The 20,560-nt window shown below is 44.1% G+C and overlaps 7 protein-coding genes across 7 annotated transcripts; 3 read left to right on the top strand and 4 right to left on the bottom strand.

The window, feature by feature from the left end:
* Positions 1-1,003: 1,003 nt before the first annotated feature.
* Positions 1,004-2,624, top strand: JR316_0007125 (tRNA-aminoacylation cofactor arc1; the record flags this gene model as incomplete). The annotated part of the gene is made up of 9 exons (XM_047892868.1): positions 1,004-1,177; positions 1,234-1,329; positions 1,383-1,821; positions 1,879-1,916; positions 1,970-2,071; positions 2,122-2,178; positions 2,232-2,334; positions 2,390-2,449; positions 2,500-2,624. 9 exons carry the CDS (start codon positions 1,004-1,006, stop codon positions 2,622-2,624), a joined length of 1,194 nt encoding a protein of 397 aa, XP_047748150.1.
* Positions 2,625-3,582: 958 nt separating this feature from the next.
* Positions 3,583-4,272, top strand: JR316_0007124 (50S ribosomal protein L6; the record flags this gene model as incomplete). Its single annotated transcript, XM_047892867.1, has 2 exons — positions 3,583-4,170; positions 4,219-4,272. The coding sequence occupies 2 exons, from the start codon at positions 3,583-3,585 to the stop codon at positions 4,270-4,272; spliced, it is 642 nt and encodes a 213-aa protein (XP_047748149.1).
* Positions 4,273-4,473: 201 nt separating this feature from the next.
* Positions 4,474-8,172, bottom strand: JR316_0007123 (Ubiquitin-like-specific protease 2; the record flags this gene model as incomplete). The annotated part of the gene is made up of 14 exons (XM_047892866.1): positions 4,474-4,737; positions 4,790-4,888; positions 4,936-5,074; positions 5,130-5,753; positions 5,788-5,877; positions 5,929-6,027; positions 6,074-6,184; positions 6,233-6,301; positions 6,348-6,656; positions 6,711-6,856; positions 6,911-7,150; positions 7,231-7,763; positions 7,819-8,044; positions 8,104-8,172. 14 exons carry the CDS (start codon positions 8,170-8,172, stop codon positions 4,474-4,476), a joined length of 3,018 nt encoding a protein of 1,005 aa, XP_047748148.1.
* Positions 8,173-8,892: 720 nt separating this feature from the next.
* On the bottom strand, positions 8,893-11,227 carry JR316_0007122 (putative beta-glucan synthesis-associated protein C23H3.11c; the record flags this gene model as incomplete). The annotated part of the gene is made up of 8 exons (XM_047892865.1): positions 8,893-8,983; positions 9,034-9,206; positions 9,259-9,888; positions 9,942-10,063; positions 10,123-10,198; positions 10,257-10,290; positions 10,343-10,905; positions 10,964-11,227. 8 exons carry the CDS (start codon positions 11,225-11,227, stop codon positions 8,893-8,895), a joined length of 1,953 nt encoding a protein of 650 aa, XP_047748147.1.
* Positions 11,228-12,121: 894 nt separating this feature from the next.
* On the bottom strand, positions 12,122-13,260 carry JR316_0007121 (Short-chain dehydrogenase/reductase VdtF; the record flags this gene model as incomplete). Its single annotated transcript, XM_047892864.1, has 5 exons — positions 12,122-12,239; positions 12,299-12,504; positions 12,563-12,833; positions 12,887-12,979; positions 13,049-13,260. 5 exons carry the CDS (start codon positions 13,258-13,260, stop codon positions 12,122-12,124), a joined length of 900 nt encoding a protein of 299 aa, XP_047748146.1.
* Positions 13,261-14,136: 876 nt separating this feature from the next.
* JR316_0007120 (uncharacterized protein) lies at positions 14,137-15,006 on the bottom strand (the record flags this gene model as incomplete). Its single annotated transcript, XM_047892863.1, has 1 exon — positions 14,137-15,006. One exon carries the CDS (start codon positions 15,004-15,006, stop codon positions 14,137-14,139), a length of 870 nt encoding a protein of 289 aa, XP_047748145.1.
* A 977-nt stretch (positions 15,007-15,983) lies between these two features.
* On the top strand, positions 15,984-20,270 carry JR316_0007119 (putative RNA-binding protein; the record flags this gene model as incomplete). The annotated part of the gene is made up of 24 exons (XM_047892862.1): positions 15,984-16,269; positions 16,320-16,468; positions 16,539-16,609; positions 16,658-16,719; positions 16,780-16,928; positions 16,981-17,175; positions 17,231-17,335; positions 17,387-17,432; positions 17,481-17,597; positions 17,652-17,714; positions 17,764-17,816; positions 17,865-17,971; positions 18,024-18,213; positions 18,269-18,467; positions 18,523-18,547; positions 18,603-18,684; positions 18,737-18,811; positions 18,865-19,011; positions 19,073-19,156; positions 19,208-19,396; positions 19,449-19,532; positions 19,587-19,684; positions 19,736-19,916; positions 19,971-20,270. 24 exons carry the CDS (start codon positions 15,984-15,986, stop codon positions 20,268-20,270), a joined length of 3,057 nt encoding a protein of 1,018 aa, XP_047748144.1.
* Positions 20,271-20,560: the final 290 nt, after the last annotated feature.

Genomic DNA, 20,560 nt, shown 5'->3' with positions numbered 1-20,560 from the left:
AAAGGGATAAGAAAAGGTATGAAGATATAAGCTAGGCAAATCCTCCGATTTGTCAACTTACCTGGTTGTAGATCAAGCTCAAAAGTTAAGAACGCATTCTCCGCGGTTCTCAAGGATTCAAACTCCGCTGATCGCACTTACCCACAGTACTTGTTCCTTCAACTTCGTCTCCATTCACCCATTCTTTTGCAGGATAGCAATGGTGTACATCCGATATTTGAACCCTCATTGTAGCGCTGCTACCGAGCTATGTCAACATCATCGTGTGGCAGTTTGGCAAAGTTGGGTCAGACTGTGTCAACTTGAATCCGCACACCGATCATGGTTAATTGAGAGTCAACTGTCAGAGATGTCGAGGAGCGAGGAGCGCTGTGGTAAATCAAGCACAAGTATGCACTGGTATGCCGTCCAATAATTTCCCTCGTTTGGCTTCCGTATAGCCCTGGGACAGCTTTGACTCTACGTCGCAGTTGGAACTAGCCCAATGCAGTATTCCAGGCCGCGAGGATCTTCTGACACGACTTAAAGCATCAGAAGCCGTCCTGTGAACTCCCCGACAAGGCTACACAAAAGCTTCTTCGCCATTGCGATACTTTCAGTGAGAGATGTGGTTTAGTTTTCTAGTGTTGTGGTTAGGGAATGCTCTTGTTTAATTTTCATGTGAAGTCTTTGGTGCGAGTGGATGGCTACAACTGTGGGGTATGGCTTAGCCGCTTAATCTTTAACTTGAATGCATGGTGGAAATCTTTTGGATAAGGAACTGTGCCAAATTACTCTGTCAATCTTGGTGTTTCTTTGTGAGAAGCAGTATTTATAGTGTTTATGTGAGCCTTTCGTTTGCTCGTCTTCCTACCTGCTACGTCCTACGCGACTTATTCCAGGCCGCCAGCTCCTTGTCACGTGAACCATATCTTTGTCCATGGTCTTCTTGACTCGATTCAGAACACAAATAGCTCTTCATCGATTTACCTTCAGATATTTGGTATCAACCGGTGTTCGAAGCATGTCCATCCAGTCCGCCATCTCTAAGCTGCGATCTCCCGTTCGGGATTTGGTCAATGCCGTCACTCGCGAAGGGCAAGAGCTTGGTGGGCAAAACGAGGCTGACGAGAAAGAAGTTGTAGGATGGATTGAAAAAACAAGCCAAGGAACATTGGTGAACGAAAACAATCTCAAGGTGTGCGGTTAAACTCCGTGTTTGTGCCCAATTGGTTAAACGAAATTTTTCATTAGGATCTCGATGCTTTACTTGTGCCGAAAACATACATTGCCACCAACTACCTCACTGCAGCTGATATTGCTCTATATGGAGAGCTACATCCATTTGTTGTATGTCGTACCTTGTAAAAGCGGAACATACAGTTTTGAACTTTTTTCTGCAGGCCAAACTACAACCCTCTGAGTACTATGCGGTTCCATCTTTGACTCGCTACTTCGATCACATCCAATCAGGTGCTGCCGTTCGCGCATCTGCAGCATCCTTGAATGATGCTTTCAAGAAAATATCCTTCGATCTTGATAACGCACCTCAATTGGAGAGAAAGGCTGAACCTTCCAAGAAGAAAGACAAAGCGCCCAAACCTCCTGTAGACAGTACTTCGCACAAGGTTTCTACTCCCAATGCTGAAGAATCGTCCACATCCACCTCTACCCCTTCCGTCGAAAAACAGAAAGAGAAAAAAGAGAAAAAGAAGGGAGCCGTATCCGAGGCAGGTGGAAGCAAGGAAGGGAAGAAAGGCGGTGTCGCGAAAACCCAGCCTGCAGAAGACGCGGAACCATCGCCATCCATGATTGACCTCCGAGTAGGACATATCGTCGACGGTGAGGCTTAATATGTTTGTTATTTGATTGTGTTGATGATTGGTCTTAAATATCCAGTCGTCAAGCATCCTGATGCTGACGGATTGTACGTCGAGGTCAGTATCGGTATTTTCCCGTGTCACTGTAATGCTCATTAGTCCTTGTCTAGCAAATTGACCTTGGGGAAGAAACTGGTCCTCGTACAGTTGTATCAGGTCTTGTCAATTATATCCCAATTGAACAGATGCGGGATAAGTACCTTGTAGCCGTTGTACGTTAATTCACATTTTGTCCGTTTTACACAATGTTGACATACTGTAGTGCAACTTGAAGCCTGCCAATATGCGTGGGGTCAAAAGTTTTGCCATGGTTCTTTGTGTAAGCTTCTTTGATATATATATTTCGTACGTTTGCTTGACATGCCTCTACAGGCAACCTCCAAGGACGGCAAAGATGCTGGAATTGAATTGATCCAACCTCCAGTAGGATCTAAACCCGGTGATCGAGTTTACTTCGAAGGCTCAGAATACGAAAGTCAGTTCCCAAACAACAAACACCACTCATTTCTAACCCAAATTCGCTTGCGTAGATGCCACCCCACTTTCTCAACTCAATCCCAAGAAAAAGATCTTTGAAACTGTACAACCAGGTACGTTGCTGTCAGGATTAAGTATGATGTTGTCTTAACTCTGTCGATAGGGTTCATCACTTTAGACACCAAAGAAGCTGCATGGGTCAACCCAACAACGAAATCTGTACACAAAATCCGCACTGCAAAGGGAGTTTGTGTCGCCCCGACATTAATCGGTGCCTCATTATCCTAGTTATTTCGTAGGTCTCTATTTGTCGGGAGTAGTTTGAGGATATTCTAGAAAGATGATCAATAGCAGTATTTTGTAATTGTTGGAAGAAAAGCATGTTGCCTGTAAATTTACTGAGATGTCGCGTCCAAGTCGCGTCGTTATTGGAGGAAACGTTCGATTTGTACTATTCGATTCAGGGCGGCCACATATCCGCATTTGGATAATTTCCACGCCCAAATGGAGGACTTGGTGGCCAGTCTCCGTTATCTCGCCGGGGCTTTAACAGGGAATTTTTAACCAATTTTTAACCAATGTGTAACACACTGTTGTAAGCCTGTAAGACAGGCATTAGACTTACTTGCCAGGCAGTGCCGAAGTCCAATTTGAAGTCCGTACAGGATGATTATACTTACGAATGTAGTAGTACTCTTACTGACTGACGCTTTGGCATCACTTTTTAATTAGTAAAAAGCTACATATTAAGAAAATCGGTCTTAGACGAAGAAATCTGTTTCTTTAACATTCGGAAGTGCTGGGGCGTGATGTAAATCAATGAATTGAATTCATTCTTTCTTCAAAATCTGTTTGATAGTTTGTGGTGTAATTTGTCTATCCAGCTCTTACACGAAGATTAGAGCAAGTTCGAGAGTTACAATAAGTTGTATTTCTATATACTAACACTTTGTCAAGGGGATACATCATGGACTGCCTTGAAATATTGCGGAGACCTATAACCATGTACGTCGCCGGTGAGGACCGGAGATAAAAGACAAGATCAGCATCTTATCTTCCTCAATTTGGGACAAGATCATTTCACGTGACTGATGCCATCGATCGAATAGTACAAATCGAACTATGACTCTCGTTATTGGTTGGCTCTAGTCTGTGGCTGTGCGCGTAATTTGGCCAATACAGATTTTCCTAACAACACCTATATTTTCCAACCTAAGCCTTCCTTAACCTTCATGGGACATAAATCATGATAATTCGCCCTTCAATCTCTCATTATACTCGCTGCTTCAGCTCCTCCGCTGCTGTATACAGGAATGTCTCTATCATCGGGCGCGAGCCCATAAAATATCCCCCGTCTGTTACAATCTTACCGTCGCCAACCCAGGTCACAATAACGGGGCCATTAGGAACCACCGCGATCCCTTTGAAGGAGTACATGAAGGTCGAATTCCCTGTCCAAGACACAATGAAAATCACTGTAGAGAACTCTGCTGAGAAACTTCAGAGGCAAATGTGGGGTACAACGCGTACTCTTATTTCAAATGCTATCATTGGAATGACGGAGGGCTTCACCGTGCCTATCTATCTGGTCGGAGTCGGTTACAGAGTAGCGTTGGAAGAGGACCCAAGAGGAACCACCGACGGTGGAAACGGAAGACGTTTAAACATGAAGCTGGGTTATTCTCACTCAGTGTTGGTCCCCATTCCCGCCCACATTAAAGCAGAAGTGCCGTCAGCTACTAAGATAGTCTTGTCCTGCACCGACAAACACCTGCTAGGGTTGTTCGCCGCCAAAATACGCGGTTATAGAAAACCTGAGCCATACAAGGGCAAAGTAAGTTAATGTTTACCTGCCAGTTTTCTTTTCTAATTCGTGGTACAGGGTGTTTTCGTTGGCAATGAAACGATACGGATTAAAAGCGTTAAGAAAAAGTAGACATTTTCTCAATGCAAATCTTGCCGTTATATATTCCACAATGTCAATACACATACTTGATATTGTTGTGGAAATGATGAAGTGGTTTTTTCGACTATGATGCTTATTATAATTTTCTAATGTATATACGTGTAATTTAGTAACAATCGTGGTGGTGGTGGTGTGTCCGACAGGTCGTGGCCGATGTTTAAATTGATATAATCATCGCAGACGTCTGGCAGGGGTTTTGAGGAGTTTGGCACCTTTGTTCTTTCCTTCGACTTGAACATGGACGATCTTAACTTCGTCGTCGTCGTCATTGTCCTGTTTTCCTTCGTCATTCTGCATTTCGTGAGACTTGGCTTTTTTCCATTCATCAGCGAGACGACGAATTTGTTCTGCAAGAGTCACACGCATTCCAGCCACTTCGGAATCATTCCATATCTTTTGTCTCTCATGATTTGGAATATTATTGCTTTTTTGAGTCTGGTTGTAGCAATAAGGAAGTTGTAAGGTTGTACACAGTTCACAAACTCACCAGAATGCTCTGAGAGTATTTGACAGGGTTGCTCATAAACGTCTGAGCAAAGTGCAGTAAATATACCCCACAATCACAGAAGTTAGGTTGAACAGGCACCTGACCTACTTGTTAGAACTGTTACGAGGAGGAGGAAAAGGACATACTGAAGCCAACTTAGATTTAGCCGTGCCTGCATCCGAAACACCTTTCTTGTCCTTTGCTTCCAGCTTTAGATACGCGGTCAGCTTGTTGACAGCTTGGCGGTGCTTAGTTCCAAGAGAATCCATGATGAATATAAAAGTCCTGGCACAAAGTTTTGAATTGGACTTGGTGGAAATTAGTAAATGAACAAACTCACTCTTCTACAGGCTCGTCATTGACGACTTCGTTGACTGAGTCGTCCAACACTAGTATGTCAGGTTCCCGTGGTGCTCGTTCCCTCCAATGCCTGTCAGTCCGGTGAGATTGGTAGAACTGTTCGGTGCTTATAGGTCTGCGATTGAGATCTTCATCAATCTCCTCTATACTATCAACAGACATTCGGGATTCAGATGCAGACGGTGATCTCTCGAGCGACTGCAATTCATTTCGCTCGAATACAGGACGACTGGCATGGCTTGAACTCGAAAACACACCATCTTCCACTTTATTTGCTGCAGAAACTGTCGAAGTCAGTGAATTTGCGTCATGTTCGTCGACCGCGGTTCGTATAGGTAAATTTGAATCAACGACGCCCTCGCCATTTATTACGCACGAGCTCTGAAATTCATTGTTGAGATTACGCTCAACTTCAGCCTCGCTCGAGGTGACAGTTTGGTCATCTTTGTCCTCTGATGCCGCAGGAGTATTCGCCACTACAGAAGGCTGTACGGTTGACCTAGTTTGCTTGCGTGAAGCAGAGGATTTGGGTGTCTTTGGATATAGAATATATTTAGGCTCGCATATTATGGCCAAATACCAGTGCAAACTAACAGCAATAAGACTGAGGCAAGAAATATCAAATTTAATTAACTTACTTCTCGTTAATGGGAACAATGATATACTTCTTTTCGAATATGTCGATTTTGGAGGTCCATTTACGAATATTTTCAAAGGTTTGTTGAATGCTAAGAAAACTGAAATGAATAATATGGCCCGACAACACAATAAAAACTTACTCTTTACCCTGATTCAACTTTTTATAGAAAAAAGAGTTGAAAATGTGTATTTGATGCGCAAGTTGCGGATTTTTTGTTTCAAGCTTATTGAGCCATAGCCTAAATTTGGTAAGAATGCTGTATATCTGCAATCTAGGCAACTAACTTTAAACCGAACTCTATAAGCGTGTCGTTCAAATATTCCCCGGGCTCTAAACGATTAAGGTCACTTATATTGATATTTACGGCACCTGGCCCAGGAGGGTACACCAATATCCTGCCGCAATATAAGTATGAGTGACAGTCTACTGATAAGTCCACATACAATTCGTCTGGCTGCTCTTTCGAAGGGGTATTGCGCATAGATCGGCGTGGCTCCGGTCGAGCGATAGGCCTGTGGTGTATAAGAATTTTTCATACAAATCGAATTCCATATTTACCTGGGCTTGACAGGAGATTTTAAGACTTCTTCCTGCCTCGTGGATGAGGTTTCTTTGCCCCGACTTCCTATGGTGAGAATATTTCCAGAATACGGAACATCTCCCCCATGCCCATTCCGTGCTGTTCTCCACCCGGCGAGCTTTGCAGCATTCCTCTTAATACGTTCTTGTTCTCGCTCTGCGTAGGTGAGGCTTAAACTCCTCCTAATACGTTCTTCTTGTTGCTCCTTGTAGGTGAGGTTTAAGAGAGCATTCTGAGGCGGAGCACCTGCCGTGGCATATTGCCAGAGCGGATTTATTCCAGTTGATCTGGAGTAGTTCACGTTCAAAATTAAAACAAGAAACCTTGTGAATGAAACCTACATGACTTGTTCTTTTTTCACTCGCAGGGTAGATCTTAGTTGGTTATACCTCAATTGATCCCACTTTTTATCCAAACGTATTGTAGTCAGCACAGTGTCGTTCTTCTTCAGCTGTATCACAGGGGGGAAATGTGCTGAATATGAATCCTTGGTCCTAAGATTAGACAAAAACTATAGGAGGGTTGCGACAGACAGACTTACAGTAAATATAATTTCTTTACAATGTTCCGGGGGGGTCAGGGGGATATCAAGCAGTGTAGTGTCGTTGGCTATGATACGCAGAGCTTGTTGATCCAAATACATATCAAGTTTCTGTCCAGGACTAGCTTTGTGTAATTGTTCACCGACATAAGCCTCTTCTATAGCAAAACCCTCTTGTCTTCGGTCTGTATTTGACGTGAGCCGTCCAATAGGTTCAAATGGTAATGGGACACGTTGGTTCTGAGAAGATTTATTTGTGCATAGAAATGTTATGTGTGTTATAAATCAAGAACTACCTTTATAAAATCAAGATACCTCACCTTCCCTTTCATGCTTCTTGCCACACCTGGTGTTTTCTTCAATTTGCTCGCCAGGTCGATCTTCAATGGTGGATCGATGAGATTGTTTTGTTCACTAGCGGTTGTACCAGGGAATTTAGAAAAACTACTGTCGCTTGAGTCCTCAATGGGGTCTTCGGCAGTTTGAAAACGTTTACGAGCCCACGCCGTATCATTTCCGTCGGGGATGATGATCGGGACGTACGTACTAGTGCCACGAATGGTACTTAGATCATAATCTGCTTCGTCGAAAGTTTCGTGTTCTTCCTCATCTGGACCACGAATGATACTGATATCAAAATCTGTTTCGTCGAAAGTTATGGGCTTAGCCTTGTTTGATCTACTATTGATACTGGATCGGTGTTTGGTGGATATGCGGGAAGGACCTGACTCTTGAAATAAAGAGTTCAATGGATCTGGAGAGGATTGCTTTCCCATAGCATGAGCATCATCGGAATCAACGTCGTATGTAGGTTCTTCGTCGTCTGGAGCAAGGGGAGGCGGTGGTGGTTTAACTATGGGGAAAGTGTGACGATTATTGACATAGTTTATGAAGTCTGGAGCACTCACATATACGGCCCTTCGAGCTTCCTTGCTCGAACATGGAAGATGCTGAGTTAGAGATCTTCCGCCGCTTACTAGGAGGTCCTTGTTCTTGTGCATGCGATCGATTCGTGAGGATTCGTTTAGAAGTAGGGTTGCCCACATCTTCATTAACGGTACGTTTCTTGCTATACTGTGTCGTAAATGGGTTTTGGCCAGATGTTTGTGACTTGAAATTTTGACCGGACGGTCTCTGCGAGATGAAACCGTTAATTTATGATGGGTGGTTCAGGTTATGACAACAGAAAGCACATTTGTGGGAACATGTATCGGAATAGGTGTTCTCTTCTTGAGCTCGGAGGGGCTTTGCGGAGAGGGCATTAGGGAAGACCACGAAAGTATACCAAGATCGCATTGCTTACCTCAAGCCTGTTAAGCTGCCTATTTGCTTTCGTTCGTCAGCTGTTGTCATGAGGGCCTTATCATAAGAGTGAAAGCGCGAGGAATCATGTATTTATCGAATGGAGTAAGAACACTGTACAGCGCTTTGAAATGAGGTAGGTGTTATACAAATTGAAGGTCAGCTTGGGAAACCCCGATCAATGTTACTTCACATTCGCAAAAGGACTCGTTCACCGTTCAGCGCTCAGCACACGCCCTGGTCTTATCCGATGACTGCGTCAAATTCGTTGCACATATCATTGGCTTTACATCGCGTGGAACTGTATGTACTATCGTCAGAAGAATCCAACAGTCGCGTTAAGCCAGTTATCGATTTGTTATATACATGAGACACGGCGTCTAAGCCAAACTATGACTACTCGTTTACCATTCGTACCGCCCAAAAAGCCGCAAAAAAGGAAAATAAATAAGTGTTGTAGGGTCAATGGAAAAAGGTCGCAACACTGGAGGTAGTAATTGTGCGGGACAATGATATGCAAGCATAGAGAGTACAGCTGTACAAGATAAGTACAAACTTTGTGAGCTACTGATTAATAACACAGGGTCATTGCGGTCGTAATGTGAAGTGTAGCCTGGTGGCTAGTTGGATAGATGTAGACGGTGAGCGTAAATGATGTCGTGAGTGGTTCAGTGCGGCCGTTAGCAGCCGTCGTATTTTGAATTGCGAGGGAATGTCGCATTAGCCATCGCCCAAGTCGTAAGATTCGCATTCGTGTAGGCAACGATATGTCTTCATATCATTGTCAGAGGGTGTAAAACGAAAAAGTAAAATACACTTGCCTATTAATATAGTCTGTCGTGGGTCTATTAGGAGGATTACATGTTATGCCGTTCTTGGTTCCACGTCGTTGATATATGCGCACATAGTCGACATACATCTTAGTAGGGAATTGCATATGCTTGAAGTCTGGTTTCTGGAAATCGGGGGACATGCCTAAGTTCAGGATAACATACTGGAGAAGATAAATCGGTAAACAAGCAGGAGAAAATGTAAAAAGTAAGTACCATAGGTTCCTCAGAAATCAGTCTTTGAGAAATTTGGGCTTCAGAGTCCGGTCCCACGGTAGCTGGAGTGGCCCTCCAGGTCTCTTTACCATTGTAATAAAAGGTGATATACCCATCGTCCCGATTTTTGGGATCAGACCATACCTCAAACCCGTAAGGTGCATAAGCAGTGCCGTTGTAGAATTGACTATCGACGTATGTCAGCCCTGACATAGCTTGCTGATAAGGGCCTCCACTATAACTGTTAAAGAACGTTTGACTGGGATCAACGATGGTCGCTGCTGGAGGATTGCTATTCCATTTGTAGCCAACATCGTAAGGGGCAACCTGGAAACTTTGCGATGCTTGTCCTTGCATTCTGCTGGTGTCGATCTGTGCCTCGATGATGTCAATTTCTGGAACACCCCTTCCAACATTTACACTAGGGCCAGGGTGGTCACTTCCTGGACACGTGCAAGCGGATAGTTTTTGTCCTGGCTGCAGGCTTAAAATCCCTCCTCCATTCCCAGAGGTAGTCGCCACACCAGGAACACCGTCTTTCCCAACCTGACCCGGATAAGTACCGACATCGCAACTATCGTAGCTATAAGGCCATGTGCCTTCAGTCGTTGCGCCATATCCAGCTCTTCCCTAAAGAACATGATTATCATAGAATAAGTGTTAAAGCATAAAGTAATACACACCAAATTCCCTAAGGTCCACGCCCCAGGCCACAATCCAGGAGCCGATGGGCTTCCAGGTAAACTTATAGAAACCTCAATGTAACCGGTATTAAAGCATATCTTATTCCACGATGTTACCATGCCTAGATATTCGAGATGAACTCCACTGTTTTAAGATACCAGTGAGCTGAATATCACGCACCACTTTGAAAGTTGAGGCCGTGCACTTGTTGCTCTGTCATGGTTATAACCAATTTTCCGTTTTCAGTCGTGACTGCCTACATTCCCAAAATCAGCAAGAGATTTGAAAATGAATAAAGCAGTCATAAATTGTACCGATGGATCATACCACTCAACATTGTTTGTCGGCCTAAACTTAATTAACCCGTGTTCTGTATATTCACAAAATGGAGAGCGCGCACCAATAATTCAAGTCTACAGCTTCCCAGAAAGCATCTTCTCCGGGATAGAATGTTCGCCCGTCAGTGTTGAACTCGTCACTGAAGGCGAGATCATAGGTTTTGCCGTCAGAACCAATGCGCGTCATTGCAGACTGAGGCGTCTCGGGATCAATGAGGCCAGGAAGGTTTGGAAGCACAGGTATCTGTCCACTGCCGTTGATACCTCCAGCGTTGAATCCAATAATAGGAGGTGGAAGATGGGTATAATGGTATATCACAGGGTATCCGGCAAATAATATAATCAATCCCACAATAATCAGAAAAATTGCGATCGCGTTCACCCATCCTCTAAGAGAGAATAAAGTAAATTGGGAATCTCCACGAGGATCAGGATTATGGAGAGCATCATCGATGTCCGGATCCTTATCCCACATATACTGCGGGACGGTTGTTGTTGTAGGCATGACTGTAGGCTGAACTTTTTCTCTTGGGGGAGGAGCTGTGGTTAGAGATGTTTCTGAAGGTGTAGCACTAAAACGATTGCTGTTATAGACTCCGGATTCTTGTGCCGTCTCTGGGTGATACTGTGTTGAATATGATTAAGTCGTTGAAGTTACTGCAGTACAAAAGAAAACGACAGACAGAGTATGGGCCATATCCTGCTCCAATGTTTCCATTTGCCACATTTCTTGCAATGACATTGCGGCCATGTTGTTGTCGACTGCTCCGACGGGTGCTACTTGCAGATGTTGACCTTACAGGTCTAGGTCCGCTAACTTGAGATACCGTAGGTTGTTGCTGATAGGATGTGCGTGAATAAGAGTTGGCCCGCGATGGACTCTGTTGCGGTACAGAAGCGTATTGAGGAACAGGTTGTTGGACTTGCCTGCGAGTCGGACGAGACATAGAGTGGAGGTAGAAGGAAAGATGGAACGCCGTCGAACTTCCTGGCTGCAGGCTCCAACTTGGGATACTGACCGCTGTAGACGGCTTAGCCTGCCTGCTTCTCACGCCCGAAATAACTTGTACACAATTAACAGTACTCTGAGTGCTCTGACTTTAGATAGTAATTGGAGCGATTTAATCTTTATTATCTCTTGCTATCAGTCAAGTACCCATCTCTGATATCAACTAGTTTAAAAACGCGTGCAAACATTAACTAAGGCTACTACGGAGGCTCTAGGGGTGTTCAACACGTTAAAGACGCGGGCACGCTGCATTTGTCCACGTGACATCGCGAGTTGGAATAGATTTTATCAACAATGATAATGACACTTAATGGGTTTACGACACTCACTAAAAGCAGTACGTTTCTCATGACATTGACGTATACATATCACTGCTGGCTAATCTAAATACTCAACTCAGATGAAAACGGTTTCCAAAATTTGATTGCTCTCAGCTGGGCAACTTTTAGTATGTGTATCAAAGACCACGTCACTGAGTGTGATGTGGCAAATGCAAGGCGGCCTGCCTCGAGGCAAGAAGACTGTGCTGCAACTGTACACTGGTACCCTGCCTCAGATGGCTGGCTAACACCGAAGGATGCACATGAAACATTGGAAAAAAGCAATTGACGAAAACTACCTCCAACAGAACAAGCCCATCGCAAGACGTACTTAACTGATAGAAGCCTTGCTTGAAATTGGGTAGAATTATGTACAGTTGCCGGCAGTAACCTCGAAAGTGCTCGAATTTTTACGCAAAATCCACAGAATTCCAAGGTAAATAACTTATCCCAACGTAGAACAACTGGATATAATATTGAGAATCTTTAAATTCACACCATCAAGACTCAGGTTAAACAATTGAGGGGTTAACAGCCAAATAACCCCCATCGATGACAATTTCTTGACCGTGAACATATCCACCCGCTCGTGAAGCCAAGTAGACAGCGGTTCCTGCCATTTCCTGACCGCTATGAGAGGCATTAAATTTGAATCCACCTATTTGATAAGTGTACGAAATTGAACTCACGTTCCTGCTCGTTTAGCGGGCACAGGCTGGACACCCTTTCCAATCTTATCGACCAAATCTTCGGTAACAACGTCTACTGTCATCTCCGAAGCATACACGCCCGGAGCAATCGCATTCACCCGCACAGGAATACCTTTTAGGGACAATTCTGTCGAAAGCATCCTTGTTAAATGCGAGGCAGCTGCTTTTGCGCTGTTGTAGCAAAACTAGTGCATAAATGCAAAGGTTAATAGGCAAGCCAGGAGTTATCACATCCCTACTTACATGTTCTTGGGCCACCTTTGTAAGGCCACTGATACTGGTGATGTTGATGATGCATGACCAGAATCCGGTAACGTCTTCTGATCCTTTGGCAAGCAGACCGAGGAAGGCTGTCGAGACGAAGAAAATAGAAGCCGCATTGATTGAATATAAATCGGACCATCCCTGAAATGTCTCGTTGTTGAACAAAGCTGTTCCAAGGGTCTCCGCATCTTTATGCTGGGGGCCTGAAGTATTGTTCAGAAAGTTTGAGGTTGGTCCAACTTGGCCAGCACTAAAAACCACATTACGACAAGATCCAAACTAGCTCGAGAAAATAGTGCCGACTTGTTTACAAGGATATGTAGTTTTCCTTCCTTTTCTTCAATAATCTTCTTCGCGGCTTCGATACTAGCCTTGTCGGTGACGTCCATTTGCAATCTGAAAGCGCAAGCAAGAACAGGATTCAGTTTTTAATTCGATGAAATTACGACGATAACCTGGGCCTACGATAAAATCTCCCCTCCAATTTGTCGATCCCAAGAAGCTACAACTTTATCGAGGACTTCGACACGGCGCCCAGTTATGTAAACCTTTGCGCCAGCTGCGGCCAATCCTTGTGAAATCATTAAACCGATTCCAGTTCCTCCGCCAGTGACAAGGGCAACTCTTCCGGAAAGATCATTGGCCGTTTGGGGACGATAAGATTGCGGTCCAGACATGATAATTGCTTGATATATGACCAGGTATTAAGAAAGGTGGGAGCAGAAATGTTTCTCTCCCTCAAACTTTTCTCCGCGTTTATAAATGGTGGAATCGCTTGAGACTGGACGCAGAATGAGAAGTGATTATCGGCCCGGTAGATCTCATGACCATGCTATATAGACCCCTATTGAAGATCGCGAGGACTGAGATATCGTGTTTTGAACAAGCCATGCGCACCCCGTGGGCAGCACTCTAAGTAAATAGACAAAAATGGATAACAACGGTTGACAATGAAGCGTAGACCCCAGCTTTACCTCAATGCATCATACATCCACTGCATATCATTATGCATCCCAAAGTTTCGGTCGAAGTGTTTTTGATATAGGTTTTCTTGTATTAATAAATCGTTGAGAATTCCGAAAGCAGGTTTGGAGGTTTCTTTGTCCGGCAAGCGCAAGGCATGCGGATCGTGACCACTCTGAATTCAATTCTGTGCAAGTCCGGCCGTGTATCAAATGTGACCAGCAGTTGCCTATAACACGAATGACCTGTGTATTAAAGAGAGAATCAGAGAGAACCCAACGGTAGATAACTGTTGATAGCTGCGATGTACTCGGTGATAGAGTGAACGCATATATGCCATGTCATTGTCAGTCACGCGTCACATGCAGTGCGGAGTTATACCGGAAAAGTACATGATTGGCTGTACAGTGTCGAACTAATCCTTCTGGCTTGAGAAACAGGGGAAACCTCTTCAACAATGTTCAAAGTGGCCAAAGGATGATTGTGAGAGTCAAGTTGTAGATATACAAAATGCAAAAAGCTAAAAAATACATGGACTAATGGATACAAAGGATTAACCAAATCGAGAGTGTTTTTGGCTAATAGCAGTGTTACTTGCTAGGTTGGAAACATTGAATGTCAAAGTCGTCAAAACGAGCTGGGTAAAAGATTCTTCTGTTGGTATGATTAGCAGGACCAAACATTGCTGTTGCTCGAGGATGCATTTCCAAAGCCTGTGCTGGAGAACGCGATCTTCTGATAGAAATTTTGCACAAGTGAGGGAGTGAATTGATCATGGCGTTAACCATGCTTGGGTCGTACCAAGCGTGTCCAATGTAAATGGAACGCAGACTCTGTGGTAGGGAGTATACGTAGAAAAAGGATTTTAAACTTTGATATGACTGGTGTGCGCGTTTTAGATCAATCAGTCGAAGGATGGAAATATTGGGTGACGAGATGAGTGTAACCAGATGTGCAATTTCGAACGGAATATCGGAGCCATCGACTTTGAGGACAAGTTGTTTCAAGTAGGGTAACACTACATGTTGAGTGACGATTTGACGGCGAGAGGGGAGGCAGGCAAGGTGTCCTCGAGGAAATAGAACGTGCAGTTCGGTTATCCTGGTGGTAACCGCAAGTACAGAAATCATATCTTGAACTGCTTGATGTCCGCTGGTGAATCCGTGGTGCGTGTAATCGAGGAAATTTAGATTTCCAAACAGAGAAGGCATCCATACAAGCCGTATTCCATCTACCGTCAACCGACGCAAACGTGGGGTGAATGCAGCAAAGAGAAGAAATTCTTGAGTATCGTCAATGTCCCTATATCTAAGTGATAATTCTTCTAGCAAGGGTGCTGGAGAAGACAAACCCAGCAGGGTTGCCTTCCCAAGATTATGTGCTTGGTGTGCGAAGTTGACATCGAGAGATCGCCAACGTCGTACGTGAGGAAGGACAATTTGCATGTACCAATGGACCATATATGGATCAAGATCCTGAAGCCTTGCGGATGAGAGCTCGACATCTATGGAACAAACTCGCGCACGACGAATACGTTCGCGCCACATTGACTGCGGGGAGGAGAGGGAAATGCGTCTCCATAATTCAGGCGTGCGTAGTGCTATTTGTCGCCAGGAACTGCATACATGGGAAATCGTAATTGGAAAGAAGGTGTCTTCCTCGGAGCCAGCAATAAATATCAAACATAATATTTCGAATGGAAATCGGTGAATGAAATGAGGTTCCGAGATAGAAGTACTTTTTGAGGGTGCGGGTTTAAGCTGTCGGGGGCGGCTAATACGTTTGCATTTGGAGCGGGTATCCTTTGAACGATCATGCACTTGGGTAGAGGTATGTTCCAGAGAGGAACTAGGGCAGTAATAAGTTATCAGTTATCCCCCAAGCAAATTACATCGTTGACACACGGCGAGAAACTTAATGTGGTCTTCAGAGCGTTGATCAACGAGCGAGTGATAGATGTTTCCGGTCGACGAGATTTGGGCAGATGTGGGGGAGGCATATGTTACATGAACAAGGTAGGGATGAAGCAACACATTCCGTCATAATATCACTGCCATTATATACTTGTGCGCGAAAATCCCATAGATGTTTGGAATGGAAAGCAAGCGAAACATCGGAGCAAACAGCATCGGAGAGAATGAGCCAGGGTTCACCGAAATGTAAGGCAATGCCTGCGTTAGCTCGGCGGGGGCCCTGGAAAGTACAAGAGAGACAAAAGGAACAAGGCGTATATTCCGGGCAGTATGTGGTCAGGAGAGTTCCATTTTGATAGACATGCGAGAGAGAAGGGGACAAGGGAACGAACCGAGTCCAACAGGATCTCTGCCGACAATTGCAGTCGAGGAAGACAGGTAGTCCAGTGGCAGTGCTAACGTCATCCTCTATTCATTGTCGCTTATGTCACTGACGCGCACACTGTCCTTCTCGAACCGCGACTATGGACGAATCAGAGTCTTTGGACGCTCTCGGCAACGCGCTCAATTCTGTCGCAGAATCCCCGTACGATATCTCACGACATGTTCAGCACATACGAGTGGCTCAATCACGAGGATTGGATGCAGAGGTTCAGTCTGCTATGGAAATGGCGACCCAGTTTCTTGCCGTCGGAGATGAAGTCTGGTTGCCGTTAATTCTAGCAAAAGAACGGTCTGTTGATCTCAATACGGAAGAAGGTGTTGAGGAACTGCTTGCTCTCTATGCTCGTGCCGAGAATGATTATCTGTGTGAGACGTCAACACGAGTGACCTGTATAGTATACTCAAATGACACATAGCTATCCCAATACTTGAAAAACACGTCAAATTTCTCATAGAACGACACACACTATATAATTCTGGCGAGGTGATTAAGCCCGAAACACTTGGAGAGATATTTACGACTTCCTGGACACGCAAAGCTGTCAACGTTGTCGTACAGAAGGGTGTGATACATCTGACAGAGGCATGCTCAACCACTGTTTATTCTGTGTGGCACTCATAATAATATTGCTTAGAGTTACAAGCTATGGGATTTGCAACGAGACTGGGAGCTGGGAATGCTCGAGGAAACCCCGAAAGACGAAAGGTGTGGTATTTTCAGTTGTAGAAACAGCAGCTAACTTATCCTCATTAGATCGGAGCTCATTGAATACGTCCAGAATTTGCATTTGGAGCGTCTTCATCAACCACATTCAAGTCTGTTTATATTCCATCCATGCAACAGTGGCTTTATCCCTAAATTTATTCTTCTACTAGATATTGAGGACACCCTTCAATCATATTCATCTTTTACAACAAATTATCTTCCTCCTCACGAATATGAATCTATTCTGGTGGCAGCCACGAAGATACGAAGCCAAAGTGTACGGAACTTTGACCGCCGTGATCGTTTGGAGACCGCCATTGTAATGTCTACGTTCTTTCTGTTCTTGTTTTCTTACAAATTCTATCGAGCAGAAAACCACAGAAGGCTCACTGGAATCATACCATCAATACATCGGGTATGAAAGACGCGCCAAACACCCAGATTTATTTGTCACTAAAGGGGTTTTTGAACGAGCCATTGCGGAAGCAGCAAAATTGAGATTTGCAGGAAATCAGGCAGCGGAAGGGGCACTTCAGATGTTTTGGGTCAACTTCTGTGACACTCTTGTTTGTGTCGCATTTTTAACATCTCATTATACGCCCTTATTTTTATGATTTACAGCGTATATTGGATGTTGAAGTTGAGCAAGAGTTGGAGATATACAAGCGGGCTGTAAGGAGCGTTCCAGGTTCAGGCGAGGTTTGGGCGAGATACATTCGATTCTTGGTAACTCCTAATATCTTGAGGAGGTATTTCTTCAAGCTGACCGGTTTCTAGGAACGTGCTTCAGAAGAGATATCTGAAGAGCCGGAGACTATTTCAGGTTTGGCTTGGCGATCCTGTATTCTTGGAGGTAGCTCACATTACATAGAAATCTACAATCGAGCCATTGATGCGAAACTTGTGCAATCTGATCTCGAACAACTTATTCCCCTCGTTCTAGCTCGAGGAGCTCATGAAAGACGAACCCTTGAGGCTGGAAGTGAAGGTTCGTTTTAACTTTTTTCACAAGATAACACTTTAATAACAAAGTCTTGTTAAGACGAAAATATCCTACCAACTTTAATTGGAGTAGTAGAAAGCGGCCTTGAACTATCTCGTCGAGGTATATAATTTTCTCAATTTTTAAACTACGGTCATTGATTTAAACTCAGCATCAAAGTCAATTGACTCCAAGTTGCGATTAGAAAAGTTCTTGGTGTCGATTGTGAGAATTTTCTTTCAGATAATTGGAATAAGTTTTGACAACAGCCAGTATGAAAGTGTTGGACTGGTCGACAGTGTTTTTGATGTTTGGAAAGCTGCTGCAAAACATTCCAAATCAAGTTATTCAGTTTGGCTGAATTATACTGATGCCATGATGTAGGCTTTTATTACTTGATTTTTGGAATACTTTCTGACAACATTTCACCAGAAAACATCAGATGTTCGATGAAGTTCGCAAGACATTTTTGGACATACATTCTAAACAGTTAGATTGGCCAGAAGCCATATGGGAGGCTTGGATATCGTTTGAACATCTACATGGATCCATCTCTGACATTGAGACATGTTTGGACAAAATAGAGACGGCACAATATCAGACAAATATGAGGCGGGCAAAGGTAAGAGCCTTTTTCAAAATATTCTCAACACATGGCCATCTACACATATCTTCAGGAAGCTGCGAAAGCACAGATAGTGGCTGCGGAAGCTTTTCTGGAGACAGCTATTGCGCCGACGGCAGTGACAGTATCAGACAGCACAAGACCGGTAACTGATACACCTATGGACGTTGATCAACCGGCACAAGAAAGAGGCACAAAGCGAGCAGCTGAAGAAGAACCTTCTTCAGATGCACACAAGAAACCACGCACTGGTAAGCACCCTCTGTGTGGAAATGCTTTGATTCTGTATCCTAAAGTATCTTCCAGAACCAAAATCTGGACCCCTGAAAAGGTGTGCACTCAAAGTTACGATTTCAAGGACATTGACTGACAGTCTGCTATTCCAGAGACCGGGAAAACTCGACGGTTTTTGTGGCGGACCTCCCCGCAGATACCGTAGAAGATGATCTTCATAACCTTTTCAAAGACGTATGTTTCTTCTGCCTTCTTGGCAAACCTTTACCTCATAGGGAATCTGCAGTGTGGTGATGTTCGCGAAGTAAAGATAACACGACTTCCAGCTGCTCTTGTTGCCACGGTAGAATTTTCTGACAGGGTAATACCTCACTACTACTACACCTTTTACTAGTTTGCTAATACAAACTTCAGGAAAGCGTACCGGCAGCATTAACAAAGGATAAGAAAAAGATACTCGGTCAAGAAATTTCCGTTCATCTTGCTTGGAAGTCGACACTATATGTCACTAATTTCCCTGAATCTACGGATGATGCTTTCATTAGAGACTTGTTTGGCAAAGTAAGCGCGGAATCTCTTGGATAAACAATTGGATGACAACCTATTCATTGCGCATTTTTAGTATGGGACCATATTTGACGTTCGCTGGCCGAGCAAAAAGTTCAAGAATACTCGAAGATTCTGCTATGTTCAATTTACTTCTCCTGTTGGTTTTTTTCCAAATCAAAGTGAACGCACCCTGATTGAAATCTTGTAGGATGCAGCCCAGAAATGTCTGGAACTGCATGGACGTGAACTCGAGCCAAACCTTCCTCTTAATGTCTATATTTCAAACCCAGAACGGAAAAAAGAAAGGACTGATCAAGACGCAAATGAAAAGGAGGTTTATGTTGCTGGCTTAAGCAGGTTCACGAATAAAAATGATCTTGAAAAACTTTTTGCTACTGTAAGAGCACTGTGCCACCATGTCAATGCAGCAGCTCACTGTTTTGATGCAGTATGGTACCGTGAAAGACGTCAGAATAGCACTTGATGACAATGGACATGCTAGAGGATTCGCTTTTGTTGAGTTTGAAGAAGCGGTTAGTCAACCCTTTGTATCTCTCCGGTTGTTCTGACGGTCATTTCCTGCTTAGAAAGATGCTCAGAATGCTTTATCCGCAAATAATCATGAGCTAAAGAAACGCCGACTAGCAGTGACACTAGCTGACACTCGCGTTCGCGCAAAACACAGGTAGGCTTTGTACTTAACGTTCTTTGTGTGCACTTATGTCATGGCCTACAGGTCAGACATTGGGATTAGTAAAGTCGCGGAAATTCGTAATAGATCTGTTCGCATCAAGAACCTTCCTCCTGCTGTGCAAGAAGGTCTCTTGCAGCAAGTCCTGGAAAAGATCGTCCCTGTCAAAAGACTCGAAGTTTTCTTGGATAAACGAGAAGCGTTGCTTGAATTGGAAAACCCTGCAGTAGGTTTTCCCGAATCGCTTTTCTTGCGTACCTCTCAAACCAATATTCTCTAGGATGCAGGAAGGCTCATCCTCATGACGGAACCCATAGAATTTGGAGGCAATACATTGGAATTCACTGAAGATATCCCTACCCCACGAGTCTCGGGAACGACGAAACAAGAGGGGGTAAATGCTTTGTTCAAGCCAAGAAAGCTCGGACCATCAAAGCCCAAAGCCGGGCTTGGATTCAAAAAGCCTCTTCCCACCTCAAAGTCCCATGCAGAGGAAAAGTCTCCTGTCGCGTCGTCTTCTGCGCCTAATGTTAGCAGTAAAGGTCAGGACGATTTCCGCAAGATGCTTGCGAAGAAATAGTTTTATTACTAGCGGAACATGTATATCAAATGTACATGTACATGAGGTTATCAGCAAATTATCTCCCTCCACCTCTTCAAATCGATTTTCATTAGATGAAGGGTTGAGAAGGCCCAATATAAGAGACAAATGATACCTACATTTCGGATGCCAGTCCCCGGGCCTTCATCGTTATATGATAGGTCACGTGAAGTTGGCACCTAACTATTGGTTCCGGCTCACCCCTGTTTATTATAGTTCTAATTCTCCTCAGTCCTCACTGACTGCAGACTACAGTCAGGTTTTACTCC

Source organism: Psilocybe cubensis, chromosome 6 (assembly GCF_017499595.1).
Source record: "Psilocybe cubensis strain MGC-MH-2018 chromosome 6, whole genome shotgun sequence".
Lineage (NCBI taxonomy): Eukaryota > Fungi > Basidiomycota > Agaricomycetes > Agaricales > Agrocybaceae > Psilocybe > Psilocybe cubensis.
The sequence above is the reverse complement of the archived record's forward strand: the minus strand, read 5'-3'. Positions and strand labels throughout refer to the sequence as shown.